General features: G+C 38.2%; 1 protein-coding gene across 1 annotated transcript in view; it reads left to right on the top strand.

The window, feature by feature from the left end:
* LOC141244818 (T cell receptor alpha chain MC.7.G5-like) overlaps positions 1 to 10,264 on the top strand; it is a 60,761-nt gene extending 50,497 nt beyond the window's left edge. The window contains exons 7-10 of the mRNA XM_073669060.1: positions 5,664 to 5,954; positions 6,378 to 6,431; positions 7,403 to 7,510; positions 9,973 to 10,264. Of these exons, the coding sequence (XP_073525161.1) occupies positions 5,664 to 5,954; positions 6,378 to 6,431; positions 7,403 to 7,509 (452 nt within the window). The 3' untranslated portion in view covers position 7,510; positions 9,973 to 10,264. The remainder of the gene's footprint in view (positions 1 to 5,663; positions 5,955 to 6,377; positions 6,432 to 7,402; positions 7,511 to 9,972) is intronic.
* The last annotated feature ends 4,654 nt before the right edge of the window (positions 10,265 to 14,918 follow it).

Below are 14,918 nucleotides of genomic sequence, written 5' to 3'. Positions count from 1 at the left end.
CCACTCCACTGGCAGCAAGAGCCAGCCACTCCACTGGCAGCAAGAGTCAGCCACTCCACTGGGAGCAAGAGCCAGCCGTGACAAACAGCCGGACTCCTGTTGCAATGGCTCTGATCAGATATAACGCTAATCCTGGCCATTTAAACTTTTAGATGCTGAACTATAATTTATGCTGTTATTTCACCCATACTTTAAATACCATAAAAAGTACTGGTTTCGTTTTTTTGTTTATCCTGTCTCACAAAAGAATCAACCTAAAATGTCATATGTTCCCCAAAATGTACCCAAAAATCAGACCAAATGTTAACCAATTCCACAAACAACAAGCCTTCACCAGCTCACAGAAAATGGTGACACAAAACAGTGGTATAGAATATTAGTGATGTCATTTATACACTTTATACTTGATTTGGGTTATTTGGTAGTAGTACGGAGCATTAGTTATTTTTTTTAATTAAACTGATTAGAATATGGAGCAAACTAATATATAATTACAGAATAAAAATAATAACCCATAATAACAGGTAGAAATAGAATATATATTTTTTTACTTTATAGTATTTATGTTGTATAATTCCCACAATAGTAGAAATAATCAGTAATCAATCAGAACTAGTTGTATGTCTGCTTTTGAAGTTACAATCGCGGGTACATAAAACATTCTTGCTGTACTATGTGTCACTGTGCTAATGTTAATGCCAAACTTATGTTTGGAAAAGGGACTAAACTTTGGGTCAATCCAGGTGAGTTGGCCTCTGGTATTTTCCTATGAATTTTTACATGTTTTCATATTTTACACAAAAAAAGGAAGACAATGGTTTCTGATGAATTAGAAGACACCCTACAACCCAAGCAAACCCTTTTATCTTTTTTTCTATTTTCAGTCAAAGATTTTTCTTTTGCAACCAAATTAACAATAACTATGTTTAATTAGACTTAGGCCCTAACTCATTAAGACTGGCAATTTGTACACATCTTAATGAATGTAGCACTGAAATAATTTGCACCAATTTCATGACGAAGTGTGCGCTTCTAAATGGATTTGGTGCATCTTCCAACTTCTGTGCACCAGAACTTTATTAAACTGACTTTGAATGTGGAGCTTAAAGGACTAATAGGAAGTTTTAAAAAAAATCTCTAAAAAACAGAAATGGATTTTTTTTTTTATACTATTGATATTGTATAATAATCTGACCAATAGTAATAATCGGTCATCAATCAGAAGTAGATGTAAATATGGAGGCCTTTGACGTTACCACTACTGCACGTGGCTACATAAAGCGTTCTTGCTATACTATGTGTCACTGTGATAATGCTAATTACAAGCTTATATTTGGAAAGGGAATTAAACTTTTGGTAAATCCAGGTGAGTTGGCGTCTACATGTAAGTTGGCCACTACTATTTCCAAATACTTTCTAAATTTTTGCTTATTTTAAGGATAGATCCGAGTATTAACATAAAAGATTCTGATTGATGATGGATTAGAATACACCCTACAATCCAAGTAGATTTCTCCTTTTTATATCTTTTATTATATTTTCAGTTATAGATTTTTCTCGAATCCATCACTACAATGACTGTTTAATTAGACATTCAGGCCCCTGATTCATTAAGGTCTGGCGTTTTGTAAGACCCAAGTTCTTTAAGAAGCATGTGCCTCTTTAATGAAGTTGGTGCATCTTTCAACAGCCTAGCGCCATATTTTTTTCATTGATCTGACTTTGAATATGAAGCTGAAAGGACTAATAAATAATTGAAAATTTCCTTGTAGAAATAGGATTTAATTAGACATCCATTTATTAATATATATAGCATATGAAAAGCCAGTCTTAATGAAGGGAGTGCTGGAGTAAGAAGAGCCTAATTCATTAAGAAGTGTGCGCCTCTTTTTCTAACTTGGAACATCATTCAACTTCAGTGCCCTTATTTTTCTTTAAAGATCAAACTGACTTTGAATATGGAACTGAAAAACTAATTAATAGGTAATTACAAAATTAAAAATATCCCCAAAAAAAGGGAGAAATAAATTAGCTTTTTTTTATGTTTTTGTTTTTGCTCTTGATATTGTATAATAGTCAGAATAATAGAAATAATTGATAATCACTCAGAAGTAGTTATTAATATGGAGGCCTTTAAAGTTACAAGTGTGTTACTACATTCTTGCTATACTGATCGTCACTGTGCTAATGTTAATTACAAACTTATATTTGGAAAAGGGACTAAACTTTGGGTAAATCGAGGTGAGTTGGTCTCTAGTAATTTACAATGAATTTTGAAATGTTTGCTTATTTTAGCATATATTTTCTCTTTTTCATCTATTTTTTTATATTTTCAGCTATAGCTATTCTACAACCAAATCTCATCATCACCACAAATATGTTTGGCCCTGATACATTAAGATTGGCATTTTGTACCCCAGTGTTAATAAAAGGAGTTGGGTGTAAGATGCAACAAATTTGCTCTTTAATTAATTTGGTGCATATTTCAGCAGCTGTGCCCCATTGGTAGAAGTGTTCATCAGTCCCTGGCTTTTTGTCAGAATTTACTACACTTTGATCTGTAAATTATGATGAATTTGTTGGGATCTCTTTGCCATGACCTATGCCAACTGAGGTCTACTCACTTTTCAAAAAGTGGAGTGGATCTGGCCAAGACAAGTATTAAAATGCCAAAAGAGTAGCAAAATTTTGTGCAAAAATTTAGCAACATTTCAGACAGTTTTACTGTAGAATTATGGAGAAAACTGTTTAATGAATTGAGGCCTCTGTCATCCACATTTTGAACCTGCAGATGTATTCAATTCCGACCTGGTAAATCTTTATCTTGAAAATAGAGATACATATTCTAACAGAAAAGGAATATTAAAAAAATTCCATGTGATATAAATTATTTTTCTCACTTTGAAGTTACCTGACTGTACTATTAGGGGATGTTTTATTGCACATGTGTTTACCACTGTGTATACTGGTGTTGCATACGGAAAACTTGTTTTTGGGTCTGGTACAAAACTTCTAGTTAAGTCTGGTAAGTGCTTCAGATTAAAAAGGGCATTATTTGTACATTAAGTAGGTTATATGCGAAAAATAGAGACTCTTTTTTTTTGCCTCAATTTTTTGAGTATTGAAAATAAAAAAAAAAAATTTCTAGATTTTAATTTCTTTTGTTAGTAAAGATGGAGCTATAAAAGATAAACTCAATGACAAGCTAACTCACTGTGATCACAATGGAAAATCAGAACACCTAATGAATCATGTTTATCTCTGAAATTTATCTTGAACATTTAATAGTTTTCAAAGAGCCACCAATTAAAAAAAAAAAAAAAACTATTGTGAATTTTTTAGTCCAGGTATTTTGTTTCTAAAATTCTCATATTCCGTCTTTCTTTTTTTTGTCATAATCACTACACCTTTAAGAGGTTATCAAGCAAACAACATTTATTGTTTGTCTACCAGATAGGTGATAAATGTATGGTCAGTGTTGGGTAGGGATGAGCGGACCCGTGGAAGATCGGTTCTGGCACCGGACCCAAACTTTATTCCAAAGTTTGGTTCAGTTACCAGAACTGTACCCAAGCTTGAACCAGAACCTGAACCCCATTAAAAATAATGGAGACCCGAACTTGTGATCTGGAAAATTCTCTTTCTCTCTCCAACGTACTTCCCCTACAACTCTGAACATTGCAACGGACTTCCAGGAGAAGTCTGTGCTTGGCATTAAACACCAGGAACTAACTGTCCGGTACGAACGCCGAACTTTTAAGTTTGAGTTTGCTCATCTCTAGTGTTGGGTCCACCTCTTGGATCGTCACTGATCCTGAGAATTGGGGTTTCAAAGTCCCAAATGATTGGAGCAATAGTGTGCATGTGTGACCACTGCTCCGATCACTCCAATTGGTGTAAGGGAGCAGTAGCGTACATGTGCGACCATTGCTTCCTTAGACAGTTACTGGAGTAGTGGTTATGAGTGCACCTTAAAATATACATGAGCAACATGGCAGTGGGGAATGGATTTTTTTTTAAATAGTTATATTACATAGCTCCGATAATCTTTAAGTAACTTTTCTTACTTTATGAAAATGCTTGTCTTGGATTATTTCAAAAACATGCTAAAAGCAGGATATGTATGGAAATTTTTTTTAAAAAAACATCCCAGACAAGACCTTAAACTATTGGAGACCTTAAGAATATCTTAATTGCTTTCTTGCATACATTAGCAAGAAATAGAGGAATGAGGCATATCAATATGATCAGAGGATCTGATTATACAGAGCTTGTTTATATTCTGTTAGCTTCATTTTTCATTTTAGACTGAAAAAGCATTGGAGCTAAATTAATTGTTTCAAAGATGAGCATAGCCTTGATTAAGAGTCACTAGTAAAAGTAGATATGGGTTATTAAACCAATGAAATAACAAAGCAAATACATTAAAAATTAAAGGTGAAAAATATAGTCAACTAGAAATAGCAGCTAGCTCGCCAACCTAAAGCCGGCAATAAGTATTATCACCTGAAGGTATTTGCGTTATCCATATATCTTGGTGTTCTTGCCAAGCTATAAAGCACGGTGTAAATACTAATTATGGTAAATCCGTATTTGGACAAGGAACACGACTATTGGTGTTGCCCGGTGAGTTTGTCATAGCAACATTAACATTAATCATGACATCTGTAAAATAAAATATACTTTTTGCATTCTTGAAATTATTTTGGGAAGTGTTTTGGCTTCCTTGGGTTGTCAGGGATTTTTCAAAATGTGGCCAATAGCTTTTATTTATTTTTTTAATTTCCAGACAACCCCTTTAAGTAAGTTTTGTTCCTTGGATTAAAAGGGTGGTAGTACAGTGGGGCAAATGCATAAAACATGTTATAAAGATATAAAGACATACATATATATATATGTATGTATATTTTTATATACATTTATCTTTTCTTTTTTTTTACTGATTTGCTATAGATAGATACAAAAAATAATAATAAAACAAAGTTCTATGGTATCGACTTTTGATACATTTACACTTTTGTGGGGTTCCCTGTAGTGTAGCGCTGTTCAGCAATCCGTAAATGTTAACCATCGGCCATACCATAGTGCAAGGAAGTTCACCGATGTGATGATGATGGTGTCAGAAAACTGACATTTGGAAGAGGAACTTTTCTGTCTGTCAGTCTCAGTAAGTGTCTATCACTCACGAATAGATGCAGCAATATTATCTAATGCGTATCAAAAATTATATTTTGTTCTATACATTATATTATATCTATATCATTAATAAGTCTTCATTCTTGTAGATAATTGTTTCAAATACAATAGGTGATTTTCAGTTAATAGAAGGGGGTTCCTCCATTTAGGACCACTCTTTAGTCAAAGCAGAGAGATACTACCGATTGATTCTTCCACTGATCGAAAATAGTTACATAGTTTAGCACCCCCCATAGAACTCCAATGTAAAGGGGAGAGGACTGTTAAAGCACTGTTCTATACTGTACTCAAGTGTCTCAACACCGAGTAGTATATATTGTATGTTATGTAGAGAGATATTTTACTTGCTAACTGACTAACATGATATCATACCAACCAAATATCTAAGTTGGAGAAACTGATTTTGCATAATTGTACATGTAACCACAGAACACACAATTAACCTCCATCCTGTTTCTGTTTTTTAGGAACAGACCGCAAAATCCCTTCTGTATATCGGCTGAAGGCTGACAACGACAAGCCAGAAGACGGTCTCCCGGACACGGTTTGTCTGGTCACTGATTTCCCAACACCAGATAAAACATTGACTGTAGATGGGAAGGATATACAACTGAACGAAACATCTGTGCTGGACAAGTCCACCAGTGATGTGTGGAGATACAGTACCGTCATCTGGGACATTAACAATCCTTCCAAGGACCAGTCCTGTAACGTAACATATGATGGAAAAGATGTCCCGCAGGAAAAGAAGATAATAGGTATATTATATAGGTTTCTACTGTACATAAAGGAATTGCTATCTATCTATCTATTCCTCCATCTGTGTCTTCCATTCATTTTTTTTCCATTTTTAAAAATGATAGCGATAGACTACACTTTGATGAGACAATGATATTGGTCCATCCCACAGAGTAAAGCACAGTTGTATGTAAATATGACAATTATCTTAAATTGTCTTTCACATTGAAATACACGGTAGCGCCTGCACCGCACCTTATCCCCAATCACCATTAGCTACATGAGTCATAGAAGAAATGTGGATTACTTACTTGCATTGCACATTTAATAATGGTAATGATGTTCATTGGGGACAGATCTACTCTTTTAGAATGTGTTATTGGAAAAACATTATTGTATTCAGTGAACAAATACCAACCACAATTTACTCATTTACTTTTCAGATGAAACAGCCACTACTTGCTCATCCCTAACTGTCAATGAACGTTTCAGCACAAGTAAGTTTCCGCCAAATATCCCTTGATTGTATTTCATAGTAACTTACCGTAAATAGTAACTTCACTTTATTTTTTTTTGCTAAATGAATGGTACAAATGTCTATGAATTTGTCAGCAGTGAGGGATCAAATTACACCTGCTGCCTATAGAAGTGTATGAAGTGAGGAAGCTGTAGGAAAAATCAAAAATCAAACAGCACAAATAAAAACTGCTAAAGCTTTTAGTGCAGGGGGAACACTGCTAACAATGCAGGACACAAGTCATCACATGGCCAGAATAGTGGTATTCCTCATGTACACACATTACAGAGTGCTCTAATGAGCCACACAGAAGTGCAATTACACTTTAGGTATAAAAATAATTTCAGCTTCATTCATTGTAATGTACTGGGTTTTACGGCATGTGGATGGGTTTCTCAATTCAGTAGATAAAGGTTTTGCATTTGATGTTTGAGTGACAAATTATACAATTTTCAATATTCTTTCTGCCCAGCATTCTGCAATATTGTATGCAGTGCCAAAAACACAAAGTCAATAGGATCTGCCTAAGGTGCAGGGGTTTCAGTTGTACCCAGGCCCTGGGGCTTAAGGTCCCTTTAACCCATTGTGATGAATAATACCATTAAAGACCCTTGATAGTTGTGGGTCGCGTTGAAGATTTTGCATTGGGCCAACATGTTTCTAGTTGTGCCATTCGATCCGTCCTGTCAATCATGGCTCCTGTTAAACTGACAACGCCACCAATGTGACCTTTAATCCAGCTGTCACATTCTTGCTAATATAGAGGAAAACTAGAGAAAGGATACCCAATAAATCATGACTGGAATGACTCCAGCTTTGAGTAATACTATCTGTGTAATTAGAACATCTTAGATCATAGCTAAAGGAAGGATGATTTTTTAGGCTGATGGTAAATGATTAAGAGTGAATGACAATGCTTCATTAATAACTATGAGCTTTACTCCTTTACAGACCCAAGCATGAACACGTTGTCTTTGTCAGTTCTTGGGCTGAGGATGCTTACTGCCAAAGCTGTTATATTCAAACTATTAATAACCCTGCGACTTTGGTCCTCATAAGGTGGGCAACATTTCTTTATGCTGCATATCTTTTCTTTTTACTTATCCTTTAAGGCTTTAACATTGAAAAGTAATGAAAGAATCTGTTTTCGAGCATCTATGCATAGGCATTTTAAAAGTAATCTATCAATTAGATGGAATTTTAATTGGAAAAAATAGTAATATTAAGGTAACGGGTTCCGGTGAACACAATTACTGCGTCAATAACTGATTTATAGGCTGCTAGACGTACAATTCAAAGGCGCGAGGGATTCCAGGTCGAAGGCGGTTCCAGGGCTCCCATCCATGGTTCGCTCACCTCTAATCCTGGCGATTACTACATAATCTCCTCTTATTAGCCATGAGCTCCACATTGAATTACCTATCATATAAAATGCTTTTGCATCCTCCAGAAAATAAACTAAACTCCCCAGCATGGCTTTCTTTTATAATGATGGGGGATGTGTGCAATTCTGTGCCATAAAGTTGCTAATATTGGGAGATTTCACTGTACACATGCTACATGTGAATGAGTCTTATATGATCTTCTTAATTTTGAGCTTAACCCCATGCATGACCAGGCCATTATTTGCAGCATTTATATTGTTTTTCTCTACACTTTTTCCAAGAACCATAAATGTTTTACTTTTTCGTCAACATAGACTTATAAGGTTTTGGTATTTTTGTGGGATGAATTTTAATTTTTAATGACAACATTCACTTTACCATATAACCTATTGAAAATGTGGAAAAATATAGACGTAGGGGGATCTAGTGAAAAATACAATTCCACCATTGTTTTTTGAGGTTTATTTTTAAGGTGTTCAGTATATGAGTAACTTGACCTGACTACAAAATTTTCCAGATCAGGATAATTATGAAACTTAAATAGTATTTTCTTAGATTTTTTAATGGTTCAAAAATATCAGCTTTGTAAAAAACACATTTGGTTTGTGTGACCATTTTCAGAGACTCAAACTGTTTTATTTTTTCATTAACGTAGCTGCATGAGTGCATGTTTGTTTGCATGCTGTAGTTTTTATTGATCCTTAGTACATATGACTTTTCATCGCTTTTTATATTTTTTTTTTTTAGTTTGGTCCGATGATCAAAATCCAGGAGATCTGGAATTTTTTTTTTGCTTTCCTCCATTTACAATAAGGTTAATTAATTTTATATTTTGATAGGACTTTTATGGACATGGCATTAGAAAATATATATAATTTAATATTTTTTATTTCATTATTTTCATATCGGGAAAAGTGGGAGATTTTATCTTTTATTTTTGTAATATTTAATTTTTTTTTACCAAATTTTCCATCTTTTGTGGCTTCCCTAGGCAATTTTATTCTGTGATTGTCAATATCGCTTTTACTAAATACTGTAATACTTTAGTATTGCTGTATGAAAAAAAATATTTATTTCCTTGAAGTCCAGTTACAAGCTGGGCTTCAAAAATGCCCCACAATGGCTTTTAGAAGGCCACCATGGTAATGCATCAGTACCCCATGGCTGAGGTGTTCAGGAACTATTTAAATGACACTATCAGAGATTGCTTAGGGCAGGTGCAGACAAGTGTATTTTCGTTCTGAGTGCGATCCAACAAAACTTCGGATTGTTCTCGGACCAATGTTATTCTATGGGGGCATGCACATGTTCAATTTTTCCCTCACACAGAAACTGTCTGAGGAAAAAATTGCTGCATGCCGGAATTGGATCAGATATTCGTATCACACACAGCCAATGAGTCCATGGAAAACATTGGACTGCAATCGGGTGACATCTGAGTGCAGTCAGATTCCATGGCCTCACAGCATGGAGAAGATGGAGATATTTTTTCTCCATCTTCTTTTCATGCGAGAGAATTGGATCGCACTATGATCACACTCTGATGAAACACTGATCAGAGTGTCATTTGCATAATCGTCCCAATTCTCTCGGATGAAAGAATCCACAGCCATCTGCACCTGCCCTTAGAGAGGGTAATAAAATCACCCTGTATTATAAATATGTTAAAATGATTACAGCTGTACCAGTATTACAGCCAGTGCCTGAATAGAAAGAGATGTGTTCTTAATTATTCCTTTTTATTTTACGAGAAAATCTCCATAGAAATACATTTCAAAGTGTACGTTAATAGTTCTTCATTACTTGCATTCTGTGTACTGAGGATTTAACTAAGATACAATTTGCAGCAAGTTTTTTAACAAAATAATTATGTTAATACTATAAAAATATATATGTTGGTTTTCAAAAGCTAGTCTTACACTGTAGATGGGCAAATCTCACCAAATCTGACATTAAAACATAAGACAGCTCCTTATCTATGAGAATAATTAAAAACTTGGGTTTATAACATGTATAAAGGCAAAGAAAGCCGAATGGTCAAGTTTTCCTAATGCTTAAAGCCATGTTCACATTACATACTGTGCTACACATGGTGAAATAGCATATGACTAATCATCTCTTATTCTTCATCCACAGGAACTGAAAATCACCATATTACCTATTCAGGGGGAGCCTCGATCAATTTCAGCAGTTCTGTTGAATGAAATAAAATCCTTAGCTGTATATATGTAATTATAATGTGCTTTGTACTGTGTGTATATTGTACAATGAATTTTAGGTTGGATTGAGATGATTAAAACAGGAAAAACATGATATATCCCACTGTATTCAGTTAAAATTCATTTACACACCGCTTATCTTTATACCCCCTGTTACCCGTTCTTACTATCTTCTAGTCTTCATATGAATGTTATACTGTACACTTGTATCATAAATGTTGCTTCTATATGATGTAAACTATGCAACAAAAGTTTTATTAAAGCATTTATTGAAAAAGAAAGTGTCTTTAATGCTTCAAGTATACATGCATATCACTTACTCTATGACAAAGAAATGGAGCTAAAGGGTATTCTGGGTATTACAAATGATCCAGTTTATAGGTAATATTGGAGGGACCCTCACCAATTGTGGGTCTCATATTCCCTATTTTCCCCACCAACAGACCATTGTTAGGAGGGTTTATATGGAGTGGTGATTATGCCCTGCCACTGGATTCAAAGTCTATGGCTCTGCCAAAGATACCCAAGGGCAATTAGTGGGTGTCCCATCGAACTATGTTATAGCTAGAATAACCATGTAAGACATAATCAACAATGGAGGTTAACCCATATACAATGTTTACCCATATTTTACTCAGTATTTTATCTCTTACATCAAGATCCTTAAAAGGAACCTGTCACTAGATTGATGCTGCGCGAAACTTGGGCAGCACGATTAGAACCTGGCTGCAGCCAGGCTCAGAAACATGGGCAGCAAGGATCTAGTGACAGGTTCCCTTACTGCTAAAACATTTCAGTATTTAATCAGCTTTATTTCTTGTTGAAAGCCTAAGCCAGAAATAGATCCTAAACACACAGAAAATATAACAGAAATTTACTGTTTTAGTTTCTTGAATCCAATCTGAATTTCAGCTTAAAAAGATATATAAAAATGACTGATCAAATGTTATGTATAAATGAGGCCAAACAGGGGTGGATTAAGGTTAGCCAGGACCCCGGGCAGTTGAGACTGCGCGGGACCCCCACGTGACGGGTCAGGGTTCACCATATACCTGAAACATTATTTCTGAAAAAAATAGCTGCTGAGTGAAACTATAACACAAAAAACATCCATTAATCTAAAATTTACCTTCAGTTAAAAAGATACTTTAAGCCATAGTATTGAACAGACCAACTATATGTAAACAAGTCTCTATGAGTGGTGACAGTTTCCACATGTACCGGAGACACTGACACACAGACCCATTCAAATCTATGGGTCTGTGCACATCTCAGTGTGTTTCCATGGACCATGTGTCCGTGTGCTACACACGGAGACATGTCCGTTTTTTTGCAGATACACGGCCCACAAAACTGTCTCACACTGAACACACACGGATGACATCCATGTGTCATCAGTGGGACATGTACCGGCGCCTGGGAATCAGCGGTACAGTTAGCGCTGTCCCCAAGCGCCGGGGGCTGAACACTGCCCTCATCAGGGATCCCTGCCGGCGCTGCGATCAGCATGAGCAGGGACAATAGCGAGAGTAGTAGCCTGCTCCCGTAGGGTCCACCTGCTAAAATAGGATTAAAATAATAAAATCCATGTACTCACCTCTCCTAGGTGCCCCCCACTGTAATCCATGCGACCGCTGCTGCCGAGGAGCTGGAGAGAATGAGCCGCTCCATAGCTGCAGTCAGTGAGCGCAGCTCCGGAGCCGCTCGCTGGAGAGGCTCATTTTCCCTGGCTCCTCTGTCAGCAGTCAGAGGATTACAGCGTGGGACACTTAGGAAAGGTGAGTATATGGATTTTATTATTTTATTCTTATTTATACACAGGGACACTGTGGGAGCAGTCTACTACTACCCTCATCATTGTCCCTTGCTCGCACTGATTGCAGCGCTGGCAGGGAACCGTGATGAGGGCAGTGTTTGGCACCCGTGCTTGGGAACAGCGCTAACTGTACCGCTGATTCCTAGGCACCGGTCCTGATGCGGCAAATGGTTGCCACATGGGACATGGATATCTCCGATACCGTTTTTTCCAGTACTGGAAATAGCCGGACGTGTGAAACCGGCCTAATGCTATGTAATCTCACCCATGGTGCAGGTTTACAAGATGTAGCAAGGCTGCATGTGAATTTCTGTAGCAAAGACCAGTGTCTTCAGTGTATGATCAATAGCATGTCATTAGATGCGGTAAATCTGCATGTAACTAAAACAAGTGCGGTAATTACAATGCAGCATTTTGAATGCAGCGAAAATACACTGCATCTGAAACGCTACCATTCCTGATCGTGGGCATGTACAAGCAGAAATTGCAGTGGCGCTCTGTATCTAAGGGCAAGGAGCCTTTTATTGTGTAAAAATGTGGGGGATGGTAGTGGACTGAAACTACATGGGACAAATGCCCCGGCACACTATGTGCCCCTCCACATTGGAAATTTTGCTTGCATTGCATCATATATTTATACAAATAATGAAATACATCATGCAAGCAAAATTTCTAAGATGATGGGGGGAGGGAGTACACAGTGTGCAGGGACATTTGTCTTTATGTAGTTTCAGTCCACTCCTCTCCCATCCTCAACATTATGTACAAATTTTAAAAATGACAATGGTTCCCTGCCCTTTCATACAAAGTGCTGCTGGCTGCCCACCCCGTGCCACTGCCACACAGTCCACAGACACTGTCTGAGACAGACGATGATATAAGCTAATGTTTGTCTGTGGCAAGTGGCAGTGGAACACTAGAAGTCAGCCAGCAAGCACTTTGTATGAAATGTCAGGGGACCATTATTGCTTGATATACACAAAAAACATACTTTTTAGACAGAATACACAGACTGGAGCAGCAGGGCTCAGCAGGAGACCAGACAGCAGGCAAACTCCTCTTCAGCAGAGGAGAATGACACGTGCTCATGTGAGCCATTTCATCTTTTAAATAGACCCGCGCCCGCGCTGTGTATGCTGGGCCCTCCCTGACGTCATGTGGCAGGGCGGTCCCAGCATCATTTAAACTGCCCGCGCTGGTGGATATGCAGCCGGCCTGATGGGAGCGGCTGTGTGATGCAGCGTGTCTGTGAGTGGCTGCTTTGAAGTTTGGGCCCTGCCCTGCCTAACGTCATGTCACATGACGTCTGGCAGGGCAGGACCCAAATTTCAAAGCAGCCACTCGCAGACAAGCTGGCTGCATCACGCAGCCACTCCCATCCGGACCTGCGGCTGTATATTCACTAGCGCAGGCAGTTTAAATGATGTTGGGACCGCCCTGCCACATGACGTCAGGCAGGGCGGTCCCAACATCATTTATACTGGCCGCGCTAATGAATATACAGCCGCAGCAGCCAGATGAGAGTGGCTGCGTGATGCAGCCAGCATGTCTGTGAGTGGCTGCTTTGAAATTTGGGCCCTGCCCTGCCTGACGTCATGTGGCATTGGCAGGGCGGGCACAGCATGATTCAAGCCACCTGATTCAAGTGGTGATGATCTGAACCTTCGGCCAGCGCGGCAGTGACAAAAGAAAAAAAAAGATTGCGCATTATAATGGGAGCAAATCATGGCCCCCCCCGGGCCCCGGGCGGTAGCCCAGATTGCCCTCATTATTATCTGCCTATGAGACAACATGACACATACAAGAGAGTCGACTTCTTGCTCAATTTCCCACTTTTCGAGCTGAAACAAATTGCTGAAGTGTCTGAAGATCTGTCTGAGACGGTTTAGTGAATCCTGCATTGAGCAGGGGGTTGGACATGATGACTCTGGAGGTCCCTTCCAACTCTAACATTCTAGGATTCTGTGATTCTATGTATACATAGAAACAGCCAAACTGTAGTATATATTGAAAAAATACATTTTACATAAAGTTGAAACAGATGTTTAAACTTCAACCTAGCATACCTGTTATTAATACAGGCCGGAGCAAGCAATGTAACACTCTAATGGTTTATTATGACAAGCTAATCTATCCTATGGAAGATGAACATCCTTTTCAGACCATGAGGTGCTACTCCAACAAAGTGCAGCTGAACTTCCTTGTTCCACAATTTATAAAGAAATGTCAACCAGGATCCCTTAAAAGCAGACTAGATAGATCTATCATGGTTGTCCTGAGGAAGAAGTTTGCATACTTCAAAACGTATTGACTAAAATAAACCACTTATACTCGGATTGGCATCCCTCATCCTTTCTACATGGCCGTGCAGTATTAAACCCATTTGATTCTCTTTCACCGGCACTTTCATCCCCTCATGGGTCTGCAGCAGCCTAAGCGTTATCAGTGGTTGTGTGCACACAACCAGACCAGGTGAGCTCTATTAAGTTATTCTCTCAATATTCTTACCCAGATAAGACCCTATTTTGCGCTTTGTGTCTTTCCAGTCCTCTCTTTATTTGGATGTGCCCGAAAATGGTACCAATAAAACCATCAACTCGTCCTGCAAAAAACAATCTCTCACATGAATCTGTTGGCAGAAATATAGAAAGATGACAGCTCTCAAGATATTGCGAGCAGAGACCGTCTCCCAGCACAGCATTACCAATGCCAGCCGCTGGCCAATCAGAGGCCAGCAGCTGACATTTGCGTGCCGGCGCAGCGAGTATAAAGTCACTGCCATGCGCAGATATCAGCTGCTGGCCCTTGACTGGCCAGCGGCTGGCATTGGTAATGCTGTGCTGGGCGCAGCGCTGCTGTCGGCGGCTTCTCCTGGACCAGGTTGGGATTGTCAAGGGGTCTGACTCTGTGGTGCCTACAGGCCACATGTGCAGAAAGGACGTCGAGGGACCGGAGGACAGGTGAGAATAATCTTTTTTTTTTTCCCTCTTTTATGTGTTTGAAGAATAGCAAAATAGGGGACATAGCCACAACATGGGGACATAGCC

This window comes from Phyllobates terribilis, unplaced genomic scaffold (genome assembly GCF_046119375.1).
Source record: "Phyllobates terribilis strain yellow unplaced genomic scaffold, ASM4611937v1 Scaffold_1__5_contigs__length_1240528914, whole genome shotgun sequence".
Classification (NCBI taxonomy): Eukaryota; Metazoa; Chordata; class Amphibia; order Anura; family Dendrobatidae; genus Phyllobates; species Phyllobates terribilis.
The sequence above is the reverse complement of the archived record's forward strand: the minus strand, read 5'-3'. Positions and strand labels throughout refer to the sequence as shown.